The 20,439-nt window shown below is 40.8% G+C and overlaps 2 protein-coding genes across 6 annotated transcripts in view; both read left to right on the forward strand.

Annotated features, from left to right (window-relative positions):
- The first annotated feature begins 156 nt into the window (after positions 1–156).
- Positions 157–16,722, forward strand: umad1 (UBAP1-MVB12-associated (UMA) domain containing 1). Of its 2 annotated transcripts, none has more exons than XM_033637262.2 (4): positions 157–453; positions 815–903; positions 9,464–9,549; positions 11,703–16,722. In XM_033637262.2, the coding sequence occupies exons 2-4, from the start codon at positions 822–824 to the stop codon at positions 11,988–11,990; spliced, it is 456 nt and encodes a 151-aa protein (XP_033493153.1). In that variant the 5' UTR covers positions 157–453; positions 815–821; the 3' UTR covers positions 11,991–16,722. The 2 variants fall into 2 exon arrangements, with proteins under 2 accessions (XP_033493153.1, XP_033493152.1); XM_033637261.2 differs by having other exon boundaries at positions 160–453; positions 812–903.
- A 2,074-nt stretch (positions 16,723–18,796) lies between these two features.
- glcci1a (glucocorticoid induced 1a) overlaps positions 18,797–20,439 on the forward strand; it is a 30,687-nt gene continuing 29,044 nt past the window's right edge. For 2 of the 4 annotated variants that reach the window (XM_033636918.2, XM_033636922.2), the window contains exon 1: positions 18,798–19,557. In XM_033636918.2, coding sequence (XP_033492809.2) covers positions 19,194–19,557 — 364 coding nt within the window. In that variant the 5' untranslated portion in view covers positions 18,798–19,193. Of the gene's footprint in view, positions 19,558–20,439 lie in introns of all 4 variants that reach the window. The other 2 variants (XM_033636920.2, XM_033636919.2) reach the window with 2 other exon arrangements.

The raw sequence follows: 20,439 nt of genomic DNA on the forward strand, positions 1-20,439 counted from the left end.
CACTGAAAAAACCCGGCGGTTATAATAGCGGTAAACGCGGGGCTTAAAATCGAACGCCTCCAACGTTTTTTTCCTGACACATCCGGTGTACTCTAACAAACCATTCCCCGGAAACACCCATGGATAGTTCCGCTACATGTTGCTGCGAGCAACACTTTGTATGTGGCTTTTACAGTTTCTACACGAACAAACACGGACACGGACGGTATTGCGGCCGGTGACGTCAGCGTCCATAACACAACAATCAACAACACGGATGATATTGCACCTCTCGCACGGATAAGATACGGACGGAACATTAATCGGCTTATATCCTGTGGTTTACGATAGCTAAGCTAAGCTAACAGTTAGCGGGACCGCGCTATCTGACATTAACCGAAAGGAAACAAAGTAACTGGAACTATGAACTGATTTATGACCGTATTTGAAACCTCGTGACAAGGCACAACTACAGTAAGACATTTATTATCACTTTCTAGAACTCAACAGTTAGGAATAACGTTATACAGCGAATTTAGTGGATGGCAGCAGCTACCTACGTTGATTTAGTTAAAACTGAATATGTAACACTGTGCGGTTTCTTGAGTTGCAAACATATGTTCAACTATTCAGATGAAGCTTTCTCTTTCCGTTACTCTTATGCATCCTACATGTAACGTTAGTGCTGAAGCATTTGTCTCCAGACGGTTAGCTCTGAGCGTAACTAATGTCTCCATAACTGAAATGCCAACTCAACTTGATCAAACAGATGCTGCCAGCTCACATATCGCCATGACACTTGTGTCTTAACTTTCGTTTCCTCTGTTGACAGAAGCATAATCATGTTCAGTTTCCTTGGACTCCGTAAGGACTCAAAGAAGTCAACATCCGACAAAGAAATAGATGGAGGCTTTGTCATCATTGGTGAGAAACACAGTCTTATATGAAACTGGCACACCATATATGTGTCTTTAATTTTCCATACATTTAAAGCACCAAATACCAGTTATGTGTGTGTGATTGTATACACAAGTAGTGGTATGATGATTGCCTCTAAGTAAGGCGTTGGTAAAGTGATGTAATTTGAATGGAGGTTGGTGTAATCCTCCTCATGTTCCTCATATATCATGCAGTGTGTGGGGAGCTGGTCAGCCACATGGCAGAGTCACTTCAAAGATCATTAATGATGCAAAACCAGTGAATAGTTTGGTTAATTATAAATGAGCCTTCTAGTAAAGTTTAAGTTTTAACCCAGAAACTGTAAATGTGAATACAGCTGGGTGCTAGCTGGTTTTCAGTTGATGAGAGTCAGAATATTACAGGTGATGAAGTGCTTCATAAATATGAACAAATGGAAATCAAATGGAGTTGATTGAGACGTTGAGGGCTACAGATGGGTTGTGCCTGTGAAGGGAGCGATACAAAAGGAAGTATTATGGCAGGAAGTTTGTGGTGGTTCACTTTTTTGCTCCTTGTCTCATGATCATGCTTTCCCGTGTGACAAAATCTTAAATATATCACACATCGAACAATTGCCTTACTGTGACTTTAACACACATAAAAACATTTTCTGGAACAGAGTTTTTTCTTGATGTGGGAAACAGTAGTTTGACCAACAAAAAAAACAACTCAAGCTCCTCTTACTTGCGTCTCATGGTTCATATCATTAAGGTACAGAGATCTCGAGATGACCCTATGTACAGCCATCTGTCATCACATGACTGAAATTGCATAATTAGATCACATAAGGAAATCTGAGCTATCTCTGCAATGACTTTGCAAACTTCATCCAGTTAAGGAGAGGATGAGGTTCAGTTGTCAAGATTCATTTGTCCTTTTTTCTTTGCTTATTGATGTCATGCCTAAATCTGCAACACTGCAACCCCTGGAAATAAGTTTTATTGGCAGATACATTGGCAGTGTAACAATGAAACAAATGTGTACAAAATGATTATTATTTTAATATTTGGTTAGTAGTTCCTGTTATTTGACATTGCTTTAGTTTCAACTCATTGTACATACTCCCATTTTAGTATTTCCAAGCCATCTGTTTTAACCTAAAACCACAGCAATCCACACGGATCAAGGTTCATCCTAAATAAAACTTTATCTTACTCCGTTTCCTAGAGAAGTGCATTATTTTTATTTGCCGTTTATCCTCATCGTAGCTTTAATTGGAGGAGCTGGTGGAGCTGACACAGATGGTCAGGAGCTGCATGTTATTTTTGGCAGAAGAGAATAAGTGTCAGAGCCAGACTTTCGTTTTCAGATTGATGCAACCAACTGAGCTCACTCTCTGTTTACTGTTTAGTCATATCCTCTTATCAAGGATGGCCTTAAAATTAGCAACATGCCGGTGAAATATTAACTCAGGCAAGGCAACAGTGATACGGCATCCCAAATACAGCTCGATCGACTAGGGTCACCTGAGGTTTCACTGGAGCTTGAGGAGATTTTAAAGTGTTGTAGTGTGCATTTGTCCATAAATGTTAAGTTTTATTTAGTCATGTTTATTTTGCCTCTGGTAATAATAGCTCTATATGTATTTTTTTGCACAGAGTGGTGACTAAGGATCTCTTAAAGGGCAGTATGAACAGATGTAGAGCTGCCAAACTGTTCCATGACTTTTCAAGGACCCATAATAAAGATTTTTTTTCTTGCCCCACTTCCCCGCACTTTTCAGACATGTCAGATTCAAACTCTATTCAAACATAACTTCAGCTAGCTGGCATACGGAAGAGAGAGACGAACCGAGGGAGAAAGTGACAAAACGTATGCTATTCTAAATGTTGTCACACATCGACGCATATCTGAGCTACCTTTAGTCGACAGCTACAGAAAGTTAATTTGCTGTTATCTAATATTTAGTGGAAGGTTTATCCATGGAGAATTATTGTAACAATTTCATTATAAACAACACAATTTAATAACTTTTCCAGGCCTGGATGATGTGATTGTAAAATTCCATGACTTCACCAGGTTTTCCATGACTGTGGGAACTCGAAACAACAACAGCCACTTCTGAGCTCGCAACCTACATGCTAAAACATCTTTTAATGTTTTATGTGGCATTTTCCTTTACAGGGATTTAGCCATTTTAATGCCAGTGGCACCTCTCCACGAAAACAAGGTCGCTCCTGACATGTTTGGCACCTAATGGCACCATCACTGCATCCTGGCCTTAAAGGAGAAATCCTGTATTTTGCACTTTGAGCCCCATTTCTGGGTTGTTTATGATGAAATAGAGTGGCTAAGACCAAAATAGTGACAATTGCTCCTTTTGGGAAAATTTGGCTTTCCCCTGCCTGGCTTAACACTGCTGCCTATGGCCATGTGTGAACCTGTCCTAAAACCACCCTGAACGTTCGTTTTCAAAGCCATGAAACTCACCGAGTGGTCACGTGTGGTCAGTTGATGTTCTGACATAAGGATCGTAGCAAACTGTGGTTTCCATCTGTGTTTTTGCTATTCATCTGGATTGTGGAACTATTTTTTCAGCTGCCTCACACCCATGTGTAAACTTGCGCTTGATCGTTCGTTTGACCCTGCAGCACTATACACTCCAGCCCACTTGATGGCGATAATGCGCCTTTATGTGGGTGTCGCCAACCGGCAGGAAACCATTGCAATGTAATGGGACACAGAGAAGAAGAAGGTTGGCATTGTGTTCAAAGGCATCATACTGCGAAGGTTATTTGCAAGCGAGTAATCCATTGTGCGGTTAAACTTATTACAAAACTTTTCGTTTGTTCTTGTTCTTCCTCCGGGAGCACACACAGCACTGTCGAGCCGGCACTTTCACTGAGCTAAAAGACTACAATGACTACAACCTTGTCGTAAACAACCCCCTTTCTGTTTCTGGTGGCGGATTACTACCAACGGACAGTGAGGCTTCTATGGAAAAACAATGGGGTAGACAAAATGTCAAATAAATCATCACGGAAACCACAGTTTGCTACGATTTTTATGTCAGAACATCAGCGAACACCACTGACCACTCAGTGAGTTTCATGGCTTTGAAAATGAACATTCAGAGTGGTTTTAGGACAGGTTCACACATGGCCATAGGCAGCAGTGTTAAGCCAGGCAGGGGAAAACCAAATTCTCCGAAAATGAGCAATCGTCACTATTTTGGTCTTAACCACTCTATTTGATCATAAACAACCCAGAAATGGGGCTCAAAGTGCAAAATACCGGACTTCTCCTTTGATGCTCCCTGAAACAACTGCAGTTGGTTTAAATAAATACAAACAACCCCAAGTGTTTTTTTCCCTTGGTGAGGAATTATGTTGGGTTCAGGTAGATGTTCCTCCAGCACTGGCACAGAGTGAGATACAGTACAGGCCAAAAGTTTGGACACACCTTCTCATTCAATGCGTTTTCTGTATTTTCATGACTATTTTCATTGTAGATTCTCACTGAAGGCATCAAAACTATGAATGAACACATGTGGAGTTATGTACTTAACAAAAAAAGGTGAAATAACTGAAAACATGTTTTATATTCTAGTTTCTTCAAAATAGCCACCCTTTGCTCTGATTACTGCTTTGCACACTCTTGGCATTCTCTCCATGAGCTTCAAGAGGTAGTCACCTGAAATGGTTTTCCAACAGTCTTGAAGGAGTTCCCAGAGGTGTTTAGCACTTGTTGGCCCCTTTGCCTTCACTCTGCGGTCCAGCTCACCCCAAACCATCTCGATTGGGTTCAGGTCCGGTGACTGTGGAGGCCAGGTCATCTGCCGCAGCACTCCATCACTCTCCTTCTTGGTCAAATAGCCCTTACACAGCCTGGAGGTGTGTTTGGGGTCATTGTCCTGTTGAAAAATAAATGATCGTCCAACTAAACGCAAACCGGATGGGATGGCATGTTGCTGCAGGATGCTGTGGTAGCCATGCTGGTTCAGTGTGCCTTCAATTTTGAATAAATCCCCAACAGTGTCACCAGCAAAACACCCCCACACCATCACACCTCCTCCTCCATGCTTCACAGTGGGAACCAGGCATGTGGAATCCATCCGTTCACCTTTTCTGCGTCTCACAAAGACACGGCGGTTGGAACCAAAGATCTCAAATTCGGACTCATCAGACCAAAGCACAGATTTCCACTGGTCTAATGTCCATTCCTTGTGTTTCTTGGCCCAAACAAATCTCTTCTGCTTGTTGCCTCTCCTTAGCAGTGGTTTCCTAGCAGCTCTTTGACCATGAAGGCCTGATTCGCGCAGTCTCCTCTTAACAGTTGTTCTAGAGATGGGTCTGCTGCTAGAACTCTGTGTGGCATTCATCTGGTCTCTGATCTGAGCTGCTGTTAACTTGCGATTTCTGAGGCTGGTGACTCGGATGAACTTATCCTCAAAAGCAGAGGTGACTCTTGGTCTTCCTTTCCTGGGTTGGTCCTCATGTGTGCCAGTTTCGTTGTAGCGCTTGATGGTTTTTGCGACTCCACTTGGGGACACATTTAAAGTTTTTGCAATTTTCCGGACTGACTGACCTTCATTTCTTAAAGTAATGATGGCCACTCGTTTTTCTTTAGTTAGCTGATTGGTTCCTGCCATAATATGAATTTTAACAGTTGTCCAATAGGGCTGTCGGCTGTGTATTAACCTGACTTCTGCACAACACAACTGATGGTCCCAACCCCATTGATAAAGCAAGAAATTCCACTAATTAACCCTGATAAGGCACACCTGTGAAGTGGAAACCATTTCAGGTGACTACCTCTTGAAGCTCATGGAGAGAATGCCAAGAGTGTGCAAAGCAGTAATCAGAGCAAAGGGTGGCTATTTTGAAAAAACTAGAATATAAAACATGTTTTCAGTTATTTCACCTTTTTTTGTTAAGTACATAACTCCACATGTGTTCATTCATAGTTTTGATGCCTTCAGTGAGAATCTACAATGTAAATAGTCATGAAAATAAAGAAAATGCATTGAATGAGAAGGTGTGTCCAAACTTTTGGCCTGTACTGTACATCTGGCTATGCAAGACTATAATGAGCAAGTTTATTTTGAAAGAGATAAAATCCACATTACACAAATGATTTACAAATTGTCGTCCTTTTTATTCATACAACAATCTATATTTATTTGTATTTCTCTGCTGAACAAACACCATCAGTATTTTAACCTCACAGTTTTCTTTTCATGTGGGAAAAACACCTGCGGCAGCAATGAGAGTAAACATGGCAGACAGCTTGTGAGAAACTTTTCCTAAGCTGAGGGTGGATCAGATGATTGAAGATATGATCTATCTATGCACACAAATAGAGCGCTTTAGAGATCGTTAAATCCCTGAGGAGAGCACTCCTCCTGCATCAGCTGCCGTGGAGACACATGGTGCTGAGATCAGACACAATGACATCAGTGTGAATGATTTCACTCTGCGGACAAAGTCAGTTTGGCCCTGGAGAGGAAGACAAGGATAACAGTATTACCTTTTCACTTTCTCCTCCCATCAGTGCCTCCACTCGCACGTTGTTTCAGCCACTTCATGAGGGAGATCTAATTAATTGGCTCAGTGACAGCGGGCTGCTGCCAGGCCCCCAGCATAACCTTAAAATAGGTAGGGACGAGCACTAAGAATAAATGACAGTCCAGCTGAATTTATTTCTATGTCCTGGCACATCTGTATCTTGTTTTGCTGACATGTTTTAGATGTAGTTGAGATGTTGTGTTAATGTGAACACTAAGCAGCCAACCACAGGGGTGTGTAATCACAGGATTAAGGCAAAATGAGGGCCAATATAAAACTGCTCAGAATTGGAAGCATAAACTTCACGTCAGAATACTTAATACAGTGAAATAGTGTTTGCTCACTCTCAGCAGTCCTAATGCTTCTTAATCCATTAATGTGACCAGAAAACCACTTGTACAGAACAAATAATCCCCCTCATTGACCTGCTGTGTGCTGAAGGAAAAACATCATTAATCAGCACAAAATCTATTTTCTTGTGTGATGTTTCAGTCATGCTAGTGGCTCTATGGGGCTAAAATACTGATGGAAAACTTTTGTTTGTATTTATTTAGCTGTCTTTGTGAATTAAATTGTGCTGGTTACTGTATCTGTGATCTGAAGAGTGAGTTGTAAGATGTGTTCGGCAGTATTACAGTGTTTTGTTATGAGGATGGTGTAAGCACGAAGTTCATTATGTTCAGCTACTTGTAAGATTTTATGACATCATCTCAGTAGTTGCAACAATTTGTCTTACGGGAACATAAATGTCTCTGCATGGCTGGCAAGACATTTCACTGTGAACCAGACGTCAACCTCATGGTGCAGCAGTTAGGGGAATCACCAAAAGTGATTAGAAACATCATCTGAGAATCACTTTTGTAACATCCATTCAGTAGAGGTGAAGATATTTGACTTGATAAGTGAAGCTGACATGCTGGTGACCCTTTGCATGGCAATCTTTTCGAATATTCTTTTGTCTAAAGTGGTGGATTAGCTGACATCGCCACCTCCATAGCTACACTGCTAGCATGGTCAATCAGTCTTTAAGTGTTGCTGCTATCAGGAGAAAGCTGGAATTACGAACTTTAGAAATTTAAGATCAAGTATAGACTGTAAGAGCTGGTAAGAGGTTACTGTATATTAAAGGGAGAGGTCAGAGAAATCGGCATGGTCTTGTGTTGCAGGTTTGTGAGTGTACAGTTTGGCCGGCAAAGTGTCTTTTATCAGAAATAAAGCAGGCAATATCACCCATTTCTGAAAAAAAATTGATATATGGATAATTTCTGATCATTATTATCATTACCTAGCCTGGAAATCCAGACCCAAATCTAGATAGATTTAGGGTCTGGCTATGAGTAATGCAAATGGCCCAACTCGAGGGGCGGCACCAAGCATGCATTTGTAAATATCACTGCACACAATTGGATAACACTACGATCAATCAGAACAATACACGGGGTGACGTATACTCTTAGCTACCAGCGGAGCTAACTGGTAGATTAGACTCTTGCCGTATCCGGTCGGCAAAACAGCAAAAACGTCCTTCTTGCAAAGGAAAGACTCGAGCGCCATCTTCTGTTCCTCTTTTAGAGAAAAAGCCAAGTCTAACTCGTTCAATGTAGCGGCCAAAGCCGTTTCAAACAACTGGTGTTCATCCGTAGCCATCTTGCAATGTTCACTGACTGATTCCGGACTTCGTCGTCACAGCGCTGTCGTCATCTGTTTAGCTCGCCTCTGGGCCGCTTATATCAGATACACCGATGTGATTGGTGCAGCTCAGTTTCATGGGCATAGGTAATGAGCATCATTACTGATTGCCAGAGTGACTCGCTGAGCAAATTCAAATTGTGCTCTCGCGAGAACTCTGGATTTCCAGGGTAATTATTACCAATGTTAATACTTTGAATGTACTGTGATGTACCATGGTAGTATTAGGTATTTTTCAGAGGCCTTTCCATAGGAAAAAATCTAGGGGAATCACTTAAAGGGACACTTCACCCCAAAATCAAAAGTACATATTTTACCCTTCACTGCTTGTGCTATTCATCAATCTAGATTGTTTTGGTGTGAGTTGCGGAGTGTTGGAGATACGGTGCTCAAAGTGCCAAAAAATACATTTGAAAAACTCCACAGCAATGTCTCTTTCCAGAAATCATGACCCGGTTACTTGAGAAAATCCAAACACCTTGTGATAAGCAGTTTCATGTAGGAACTATTTTCTTTCTACCGAACTACACCCACCAACGGCATCACCTTGCAGAGGGAAGCACGCATCTACTCATGGAGGAGGGGACTGACGTATTTTTGATTTTGGGGAATGAACTGTTACTTTAACTGTCATGATACAGGAAGACTAAAGTTAAAATAGTTTTTAAAGTCTACAAAATATCAAAAAATAGAAATGCTCATCATAATATCCTGAGGGCCAGAGGGACGTCTTCAAATTGCTTATTTTGTCAGACCAAAAGTTGTTCTACCCAAAAATTGCACATTAAAAAAGCTGAAATGAATATTCTGTTTAATCGACGAATTTCAGTTCTAGTCACTTCCATATTTCCATATATATGGGAGCTTTGAAGGGTCAAACTAGGGCTGCAACTTACAAATTTTCAAATATTGATTAATTTGTTAACTGTTTTCCAAAGGATTAATCGTTCTGTCAATAAAAGGTCAGAAAGTAACGAGGTGACAAAATCAAAGCAGCAAATCTACATATTTGAGAACCTTTCTATCAGTTATCAGTAATCGTTTCAGATTTTAGCAGTGTTTTGCATGTAGCCCCTTTACTTTGTCACTTTAAGTTATTTGTCGTCTGCCTGCTTTCAAAATTTAGCACAGTGTTTCACATATTCTGACACTTTGCAAGCAGCAGCTGGTATCCATGTATTTTAGTGCAGTAGGAAAAACAACTAGCGTGATTAAGGTTTGATAACCAAAGAGCTGAGCTGAAGTTTTAATGATGATTTGTTTCAATGACATCTTGTTCCTTTAAAACATATTTTAGTGACTTCTCTCTGCCATTGTTTCTTGTACAGGTGAGACGGTTGAAGAACAGAGGAGGAAGATACAGACCATGAACCTCACACAGCCGTCAACAAACGTCATAGTGCAGCCATCAAGGGTGAGCGTGTTGAGGTTTTCAGTTGGTGATATGAAGTTTACCCTGTGGCATTGTAATCAGCAATGTGGAGCTCAATAATCAGAGCAACAAGAGGAAGAATACATATTGTTTTATCACAGCAAACTGCCAGGAAGTCTTGTTTTTTCGTACACACACTGAGTGATTCAGCTCTGAGACCAGTAGCATCCCAGCTGGCCTTGCCCCGCATGGTTCATAGAACAATCTCCACTGCTGTGATGTTGACAGGTGCTGGGGGCTCGGGCTGAGCCAGCATGCCAGAATGTGTCACGACCATTCACCACGCTGGCTGTAAAACTGAGCAGAGTTAGAAGCCTCCAAAGAGCTCCGCTGGCCTCCTGATTATTGTTACATACACGTATGAGCCTTAAGACTTCAGTGCTAATTGCTCAGTTTCTAATTAAGGACATTTTTGGGCACAGTGGTGTGTGTGTGTGTGTGTGTGTGTGTGTGTGTGTGTGTCTCTGTCTCTGTGTGTGTGCACACATTTGGTCCATATGGCATCCTGGAGAGACCACATGTCACACAGTTAGCGAGTGGCTCATCCCTCCAGTTTTAATCACATGGTGCAACAGGAAGCACTGAGATGCAGCAGCATTATAACCTCCCTTCAAAGCCTACGTGGTCAAAACACAAACTCAAACATAGACACATGAAAAGCAGTGTTCCCAACATGGAGCTATGGCAGTAACTAACAGTGGGGGGTTATTATCTTGCAAAACAGGTTAAAAATATCCATATGTACATTGACGCTAACTTCTAAAAGCTCTTAACTGAAGCTTAAGAACAACATATGCACACAAAACCAGGAAAAGACAACACTTAATATGCCATATTACAATATTAGGATAGGCGTGGGTGATATATTAGTCATACTCGATGTATCATGGCTTGTTCCATGTGGGGTGTATAAAATGATGCGAACATGGGGGATAAATTGTCGCCATTATTTTAAGCTACTAGCATGAGACTTGCTTTGGTGTTTTGGTTCTCTCCTTCTGACAAACATGACAAGTTACATGTACTCCCCAGCCGCACCAGACCACTCTTTCCTGGGTGATAGTGTGAGCAGGGGAAGTGTGTGGGTGCCTTCTGAATTGCATCATTTTTACTACAACTTTATATTTTCAGTAGGTACTGCAGCTGCTCTTAAAAAGTACCATGCAGTATGCACACAATCGGGACATACTACTGTCTTATAACATTACACCCTGAACTTTGACCCTCTTGCCCATATATCCGTTACCTTGGAGATGAAACAAAACAGCGTTCGTCGAGTTTGCCCAAGATGGAGGTCAACTCAGAGACTACTGATGTTGTTACTCTGCAATGTATGTAGTTTAACTTTTAAATTATAACTGCATAGATTGTAGATTCTAACATATTCACGGCAGTAAAATTACATCTGCATTTCTGTGCCATTGCTATGTCGTTAATTGTTGGTAACTTTATGATTAGTTTATTCATTTAAACAATTAATACTTATATTATTACTATTCGACTGGTCACCAGTCACTTGAATGCGCTGTCATCCATCATTGCGACTTCTGAGAGCTGTCGATCAACTGTCAATCAGTTGTCAAGCTGTCATCTGTTTGTGCCTCAGTCAATGTGACGTATCTTCTGCTGCGCCAAGGATTGTGGGTCTGAATAGCCAGAGAAACATGCTGGCTTGCATATTACAGGTTAAAACCAGATTTAATAGAACATCCTGGTATTTCTGGCATACTGCATTTGACATACTATGTATTGGGACCATACTAAATCTTGTCTGGAATACTATATAGCCTGGTAGTATGGGTGTTGGAACACAAAGTGTGTTTCTGTATGTGCAGGGCTTCAGACTGAGACCATTTTGTTGCATTGTGTGACCATGGAGCAGCAGTGTGACCTGCAAATGTTATTAATATATGAACTGTAGAGCTGTTATTCGAGTCCCGCTCACAGAGAATAATTCCTCATGTTTCACAGCGTCGCTTGATCAGTTTAACTTGCAGTTAACTGCTAACATCTAGCTGTTGACAGGAAGCTTTAGGTTCGCTACAAAAACGTCAACACTTGTGCTAGAAAAAAAAGAACTGTAAATGTGTATGTAAAACTACTATCATTAACTCTGTGTCTCCTTTTCCTCACAGCCCTCCTGTAAGGCTCCAGCCCCTCCCACTGACATAAAGTACCCTGTAGCTTTCCCCACAGCAGCGCCAACAGCAGGGACCTGCTCAGGGACCTCATCAGTGGAAGCTGCTTCAACTCTCCCAGATCTGCTCGGGGACGTCCCCTTCACTTTGGCTCCCCACGTCCTGGCCATGCAGACGGGGCTCCCTCTGATTCCTGACGTGCTGTTGTCCCGGGACATAAACTATAACCTAGCTAATTTTCAGTATGACTTCACTTTAGAGAACTCTGTGCTCCATAATGCCTAGTCTGTTACAATTTTGATATTAGTCCACTCTGTGGGGAACTTGGCTGATTGTTGGTCATGTGAGAGGCTCCAGCGCTACAGCGTAGTAGCATAATGAACAAGTAGCTGACACAATTGCATTGAACATAAAATAAGCTGTAGAACTGCGGATTAAAACTTCTGTTACTAACTCCTAATCCATTTTTAATGTAGAAGCATTGAAATGAAATGACAAACATTGGAAAGGACACAAGGAAGCATGAGAATATTGCTGGCTGTACAACTGATGACTGAAAAGTTCTAACTTTACAGCTTTATAGGAACTGAATGGACTTGTGGTTTACTTGTTTCTTGTGGTACTCTCAACATGAACACGGTTAGCGCACCTGCTGTTAACTTTCATGATGGATATGAGCCTGGTTTTCTTGGTTAAGACATCGTGATTGTCTTGTCTTTAGGCACATTGCAGATACAGTGAAGTACAGTGTGTTATCACTGCTGTTGTGATGTTGACGGACTGTGGACAGGGTAATTAAGGTTTATTACTGCTTGGGTTTCTTACAGTTATGATCAAGAAATTTGCTGAGATCTGGGAACATTGGTACAGAAAGTCGGAAGGGTAAAGCCAAAAGGGAACACGCCTGAAATGTTGGTGCCAACTGTGCACACAATGACCAAGACCAAGACTTTGGTCATTGAACTGTCATAGATGGTTTACAACGGTGGTGTTTTATAAAGTTTGGGTAATAATGTTACCCTTCACCTTTGTCTTCTCTTCCAAACGCTAACCTGGTAACCTTGTTTACAACCAGATCTGTTCATGTGATTACAAGAATTCTGCTACCAGCACTGAACCTGACAGGTCCGTCCAAGATATTGGGTTTTAGGCAATTTTTTGTGTACTGGTTTGAGTTCATGTTTGGTTATTTTCAAATATATTTTATTAGAGATTCCTCTCTCCAACTGTGCCAATCTTCTGGGTCTGTGTGGGTCATCTGTTGCAAGTAGATGCCTAGAGGAAATAGCGGAAAACACAGTTGTAGCCAATTATTATCAAAGCGAAGGTAAAGCCAACTCGTTCTCATTTCCAGTTCGTCAAATACTTCACAAATCACTTTGCCACACACCTTTGGTACGCTCTTTTGTCATGCCCATTCGCAACGGCCATTTGTCACGCCCTTTTGTGTGTTGTAATGATGCTAAAGGCACCCTTTGGTGTCATTATGAAAGGCATCGGGCTTTCAGCTAACTTCATTGTCAGCCAATCGCGACAATACTTTGTGCTGAGAGCGCTGATGTAGTTTAAAGAGCAAAAAAAAATAAGCAGAGACAGTCAAACAAAACTGGACTTTCACCCAGGAGACAGCTGTTTGTGTCCCACGAGAAACCAAAGATCAGTGTTGTTTTAACATAACATTTACGTAATTTACATTGGTTGTTGCGCACTGATATCACTCACATGACGCTTTTACGTTATGTAACAAACGTATTTTAACCCAAAACATAATAATCTTTTTTGTACACCTTACCAAGTAGGTTTGTTGCCTAAACCTAACAGCCACCGTTTCACAACATTTAACACGTTACAATGTGTTTCAGCTGTGTGTCACATCGATGCGCCCTGTGCGTCGCTATGAGACGCCAAGGGGCATGACAAAGCATCAGTATTGGATGACCTGGAAATGAGAATGGGTATGTAAACCATAAATATAGCTTCAGGGCTCAGGTCAAGTTCCAGTCTCAGATTGGGAGTGCCAGTCAGCTGTAGTTGGGTTTGGTCTTAAAGACTCAGGTACGAGCCACTTTCAGGTCTCTGTTTTAGGTCTTCTGACTGCTTGTGTGTCTTACCCTGTCAGGCCTCCATTTTGCCAGATCTCAGCAGTTAACTTGAAGAGTACAGTCTATTTATTAAGGATATGAATGGTGGCCAAACTACCAAATAAAATCCAGGTTGTACTTAATTAGAATTATCCTTTAAGTTAAGGTTGATATTTTATTGCATAGGCTTCAGGTTAGTTGAAGATGTGACACCTCGATGATGAAGCATTAACTTTTATCAAAGCTTAGAACTTGGACAACAAATAGCCTACCTCCCATTGAGCTAAACCCAAGTGTTCAACAGAATCATTGGATGGAGGAAAGTACTTATTCATGGCAGGTCTGGGAATCATCTGTGTACAAAGAGCAAGAGATTGTTTGAATGATGATGTGAAAATGAACAGTAAGACAGTTTTTACTAACTACAGCTTTTGTGTAATACTTTAATATGCGATTTATATATTTGATGTAGCACCTTCTGCCATAATTAAGGTTTTGACTCTTGGTGACTACAAATCACCACCATGATTGAATTTCTCTTCCTGTATGTGGCCTTCCCTTTGACCCAGCATATTCTTTGGCCAGCATTAGTTTATTGCATTATTTATTCTGTTTGCATTTCAATTAGTATTTGCTTTCTTGTGTTCATGGCACACATTTTTGTCAGAATGAAGTCAAATATAGTACATACACAATCTGCTTTGGCTAGAAGTCTGCAAAGAGGTTGGTGCTTAGCCCTGACATACTGTAATTCTCAAATAGAGCAGCCTTTACTGACCTCAATGGTAATCTCAGCATCTTCTCCATACTTGGATTAATTCATGATAATATACGATACTTTCCACAGCAGTACATCCATCAGCTAAACAGTAAAGTCATGTCTCTTCTTTAAAAAGAAAAGCTTTTATTCATTTACAATGTTCAGCTCCTTCTGCTTTGTGCTTTTTTTATTGTGAAGTTACTATTAATAAAAGTCAGCATTTCCTCTTCTGTTATATCACATTTTAAGTCCTCAAGGCTTCCCCTTCCTGGTAGGCTTTCAAAGTTTTGCGTTTTACTGACGGGTTAAACTTTGAATGGTTCCTTGTTTGATTCTCTCAACATTAGTCTTGAAAATTCTCTTACTGTTTGTTCTGACGGTCACGTGACAGTAAGCCAACCTTCAGTTTTAATCCGGTTACAGTCTCAGAGGTGCAGAAAGCCCTCAAATTTAGACACTAGACAATTTGCAGGTCCTGAACTTGAAGCTGATTTAATGGACCACTTTTGACACATCGTTTTGAACTATCACTGGACATTCCCCTTATATGGGAATCCACTTTTGTTCTCCTGCTGTTTGCTTGTCTGTCCTGGTTATGGTTATGCCAAAATAGGCAATCTTGCAATACACTCTCCACTTGTAGTGACTACAGCATTATTATTTTTTGATTGTTACCTTTTTTATCACAATTTAACTGTTTCAATTTAAAATTTCCCAACACAGACTTTCAGTTTTATGCAGATGATACTGTGATGTATTGCTCTACATCTGCACCAAACCAGGCTCCTTGTCAGCTTCAACTTGCTTTTAATACCCGACAGTATACCCTGTGTGATTTAAAGAAGCAGTGTGGAGGATTTAGTGGCATCTAGCAGTAAAGACTGCAGATGGCAGCCGGCTGAAACTTCTCCCGTTTGCTAACGCTAAGCTCCTGTGTTAATTGTTCAGGAGATTTTTACCAGGAGCTCAGCACCTGCTAGTATGGGTTCATCTTATTTCTCTGATAACTTAGAATCTAGGGGTTCAGGAGGTTTTCATCGGGAGCCGAATTATCTGCAGAGGTCTCTTCCTGGTCAAAACAAACGGACCAGGTGATCTGAAATGGTAAAAACACAGAATAAAGCAGTTTAAGGTTAAAAATCAGTGCTTTTTCAATGCTGTTTGGCTACTTGCAGAGGGGCTGCTAACTACAGGGACCGATGTTAAATCATGACTGACCCTAATCTTTGAGCCAGTGTTTGGTTTGTCTGTTCTGAGCTTCTGTAGAAACATGGCGGTGCAACACAGACATGGGCTTCCTCTGTGGGCGAAGACCTGCTCCCCATGTAGATAAAAACAGCTCATTCTAAGGTAACGAAAACACGACAATTCTTATTTTCAGGTGATTTTATTCTAAAGAAAACACACTTATTACATTAGATTCTTTTTTGTCAGTGTATCCTCCTAAATCCAACACACTGGACGTTAACTCACCAAACATTTCAGTGAGCCCTGGTGCACGGAAGCATCTGCATTTGATGTGTTTCACCTCTCTTTAATTCAAGTTTTTCCTTTAGTATTTCCCTTGTCTGTCCATGATGCTGACGGCCTCCTTTATTCTTGCTGGTCACCGTCTTTATCTGAATATCTTTTACAGTACTTGATTTAATGCTGGTTTATTGCTGGTAAACACTATAAAATATAGGGGGTTTAACTTGAGCAATTATTCATCTGCAGGTCTTGATTACATCGATGTGTGCATCCTGGTTTGAATTACATTATCAACAGATCACATGAAGTTTGCTCAGTTGATGTGCTTACATAACCAGGGTGATTTTCTTTAGTTATTTTGTAAATATGAACTTTTAAAATGAGCATAGATCTTTTGCTTAGACAAGGAAATACATTTGCATGGAGTCAGGATTTTACCCAGGAAAACACCTTTTGATTGTTTGTATATGATCAAATTTGGTCTCTTCAAACCTAATGTGCCTTTAATATACAGTCAATATACCTTTCAAATTGTCTTTTAGAAGTACGCATTTAGTCACCTGTTAACTCCCACTGAAATCTCTCTCTGAAGCAATCTTATGCCCTGAGTTAAAGTACGCATCTGCTGGTGCTGGAAATGTTTTCAGTTGGTTGTAACTGTGGACAGAAACTTACTTTACAAATAAATTTGAAGAGCATTGTCTAACTTGTGACTGTCTGTGTATGAGGGAAATGTTTTTTCATTGACTATATATCACATTAAATACATTTAAATTATGATTTATTATATGTTATAATTTAAAATATACATATTTTTACCTCTCAGGATTGAATAGATAAAGTAAGATTGTGAAAGTGGTAAGAAATATAAAGTTACAGATATTAATTAACCAATTCACTTTGTGGTGCAGTTATTGTAACCAGCATGTACTGTATGTGTTCAAGTTAATATGCCATGGTGTGGTTGCGAGTCACGTGACTTGGACTCAGACTCGTCATGAATGTGATGCCTTTAAGGACGGCCCAGTGACTGTGGTCAACAAAAATCAGCGACATGCATAATGTGCAGGAATATCACACCATGACACACTGGAATGGGTTTCTTTTTGAATGTTTATTTGAAAGTAATAAATACAAAATTTAAAATGCATTCAAAGCAGAATGACTTGTGTAGGACTGAAACACAAGTTTTAGGACTTGGGCTTGACATTGGCCTTAATTTGTGACTTGATTTTTTTGATGTTAGATTTGGTCTTGACCTCGTATTTAGCTGCCTTGACGGTCACAGGACAAACACAGGCCCATTTTTCTCTTTAGGAAAGAAAGAAAACATAAATAAATAATAGTAATAATAATAATGATAAATAAGGAGAAAGCTCTGTTTCTAAAAGAGGCACTTTTAAAACTTATTTTATTCAGAAGATTCTGTCTTGTTTTTTTATACTTTAAATGTAAACCTGACGTTTATTGTGCTAGGACTGTTTTTATTTATGGTTAGGATACCTATAATTTTTCCACAAAAGTGCCTTACAAGTTCAATGTGTCTGTATGCTAAAGCTGTAGTATGTAATTCTGGAGAAAGGTAGATTGTTGAGTGTCATTCCCAGGTATTATTGACGCTTAGGGTTGGTGGTTCAGGTCGACCACTTATCCAAGGTTGTCATTATTTGACGACCTGGAGATGAGACTCAACGATCTTTCTCCAGAACTGCATACTGAACCTTTAAAGCGTTCTACTTTGAAAACTAAATATTGTTATAATGGTATTGAAATGTATGTTGGTGATTTTATTGGATGGGGTAGGCTATAGCAATGCTTCTCAAACCTTTTTGTGTCCAGGACCCTTAAACTATTACTAAGACCAGAATTTTAGAGTTGAGGAGAGAACCATAGAGGAAAGTGAAATCTATGATCAGAATTGTCTCTCTAATGACTTTTACTCACATTCACCTCACTTCTATAGTGAGTTACGAATGGTGACAGTAAAAAATTTTTTTTCTGGGGACCACCTGGAGCTCCTTCAAAGACCCCTTGTGGTCCACAGATCCCTGGTTGAGAACCACTGAGCTTTAGGACGCAATTTTGACATTAAGAGGTTTCGACCTTTGTTGGGAGAAAATTTTAGTAATCTCTTTACATTTGAATTAAATACCCCTGTTATAGGATCATACTTTGAATGCACCACTGTCAATTTAACACACACAGTTTGAATCTGGTTCTTGGGAATATTATCTATATATGATTTAATTAGAGTTTTCCTTTAAACACAGGCATATATCTAAAGTGGCGATTCAAGCCCAGTTTTCTGCCCTGCATATATTTAAGGAGGGCCCACTCTCTTGATGGGCCCCCTCACCTCATGGGCCCCTGTGCAACCACCCTGCCTGGCCCTGCACTGTCTATATTTACGCCCCTGGATAATAGAAAGTTTTAGTAATGCTCTGCTTTAAAATAAGAAAAATGTCACTCACTTCAATACACTTTATTGCATTTGAATGTTATAATTTTACTCAAGTTATAATGTTACATCCTGTTTAAATGCACATGTAGGGTATGCACATAATACAAATTCACTTTATGGCCTTTATGCAGTGGTCACCAACCAATAGCAGACCCTGAGATCACCTCGGGTTAACTTACCACTCGTTTATATTGGTTAAACCCTCCACACACCCAATGAACAACCCATTGACACATCCAGGAAGTAGCCAGCACCAATCAGAAAGTAGTCGTAGTGATTTGGTCCCACCCATGGCCCAACCTCTGCTGTCAGAAGTTGTGCAAACTGACAACTGCTGTCTTGGAAATTGTGTTAGAGCAGTCAGGAGTTGCGAGAGATTGTCAACATTGACTAAATTGACTACAGTGATCCAGTGGTGGCAACTTTTAGGCACAGTTAGTTCAGGGTCAGTGGGTTGTTTGTGCTCAGAGAGGGAAAAGGAAGCTGTGAGTTTGTAGTTTTCGTCGCCAGCATTGCAGAAATGTAAAGTGGAGACTGTTTGGGACGTCGTGAATTAACTTGAGAAACTTTGTCAGCTGCAAAGTTGTGAAAATGGAAAGCGTGTAGGTGTGTCCTGTGAAACTGTGAAGTCCGGGTGTGAGCTGTTAAACAGGTCATTGTACTTTTGCCACTCACATTGTTACATAAACAACTTTATCAGCTGAACTTGGCAGATCATGTCAGCATCACCAGCAGCAGCAGCAGCAGGCAGCTCATCCCAGCAGCGGGTTAAACACAGCGGCTCCCCAACAGCCTCCTGCCCTTCCTGTAGCAACAACACCACCACGGTCCGGTTGCAGCCTATCCGCGCCACGGTGCCGTACCAGCTTTTGCGTGGAAATCAGCTCAGCCCAACCCGCTCAGCTTCCTGCTCCTTCACAGTAGCCGGGAGCAACACAGGACCAACGACGTCCCGTTGCTCCAGTCCCGCCAACCCGGGTGGAAGCGGCTCGGACGGCAGGCTGGTCCCCAGGCAGAGACTCTCACCGCCGGACAGCAGGAGCTCACCAGAGCGCTCTCCCTACTCGCCTGTTTCCAAAGGTAATGTCGTCCTTTTAAGTAAATGAAGTGTATCCTTAACGCACCCATCATCGCTCAGATAGCTTTGAGCTAACTTGGCTAAGTGTCGTTCTCTCGCCCGTCAAGCCAAACTACCTTTAAAAATATGACAATTAAATGAAATCGGCGATTAATGAACACAAAACGTGCATTTAAAAATAAAAACTAAAGCAAAGCCGAACAAATACATGCTACTCTTAAATTCGGCGTAGGTATAGTTCACTATATATCATTACATTCAAATATAATCTCAACTTAAACAATTTTCCCCACCATTCGCCATCAGGCGCCACGTTGTGTTTTGGTGAGAGATGCTAGTGGAAATAACACACGAAGCACCTCAAAATATTGCATTTTAAATCAAATGAGCATCGTCTCACAAATGAAACATACGCCGAATTGTAAAGCGGGCTGTCATTATTCAGACTCAAGTCGTAAAATTTGTCTAATGCTTATATAACTTTCCCAGTAAACCAGAACACGTAGAATTGTCAAGTTTTCCAAAGCAGGATTCAACGTAGCGAGTCCTTCTCTCTGTAGCTACGATTTAACTATCCTTATCGGGGCGAGATGCTAGGCTAGGTGGCTAGCTTTCTAATTGGGTCATGATACATTAGGCGTTTTATAATTTACGCTGTAAACATCGAGATGGCACATAACACACACACGATAACGTACTTAAAATATATTTTAACAGTGTGTCCCGCACCTATGTTGCAATTTCTATCATGATGTCAGTAATATTTTAGCACACACAGCTCAGGGTGTTTTGGCACATTATTCCAGTGTGTTACAATCGCGATTTAAACGGAATGAGGTAATGCAGTTGTTGTTATATTACACTGGCATTATCCTCGCTACGAT

The sequence above is a fragment of the Epinephelus lanceolatus genome, chromosome 16 (assembly GCF_041903045.1).
Source record: "Epinephelus lanceolatus isolate andai-2023 chromosome 16, ASM4190304v1, whole genome shotgun sequence".
NCBI lineage: Eukaryota > Metazoa > Chordata > Actinopteri > Perciformes > Serranidae > Epinephelus > Epinephelus lanceolatus.

Coding starts and splice junctions, on each gene's coding strand:
- umad1 (XM_033637262.2), top strand. CDS start 822: ATGTTCAGTTTCCTTGGACTCCGTAAGGACTCAAAGAAGTCAACATCC. Junction 904..9,463: donor TGGAGGCTTTGTCATCATTG/GTGAGAAACACA, acceptor TTTCTTGTACAG/GTGAGACGGTTGAAGAACAG. Junction 9,550..11,702: donor TCATAGTGCAGCCATCAAGG/GTGAGCGTGTTG, acceptor TTTTCCTCACAG/CCCTCCTGTAAGGCTCCAGC.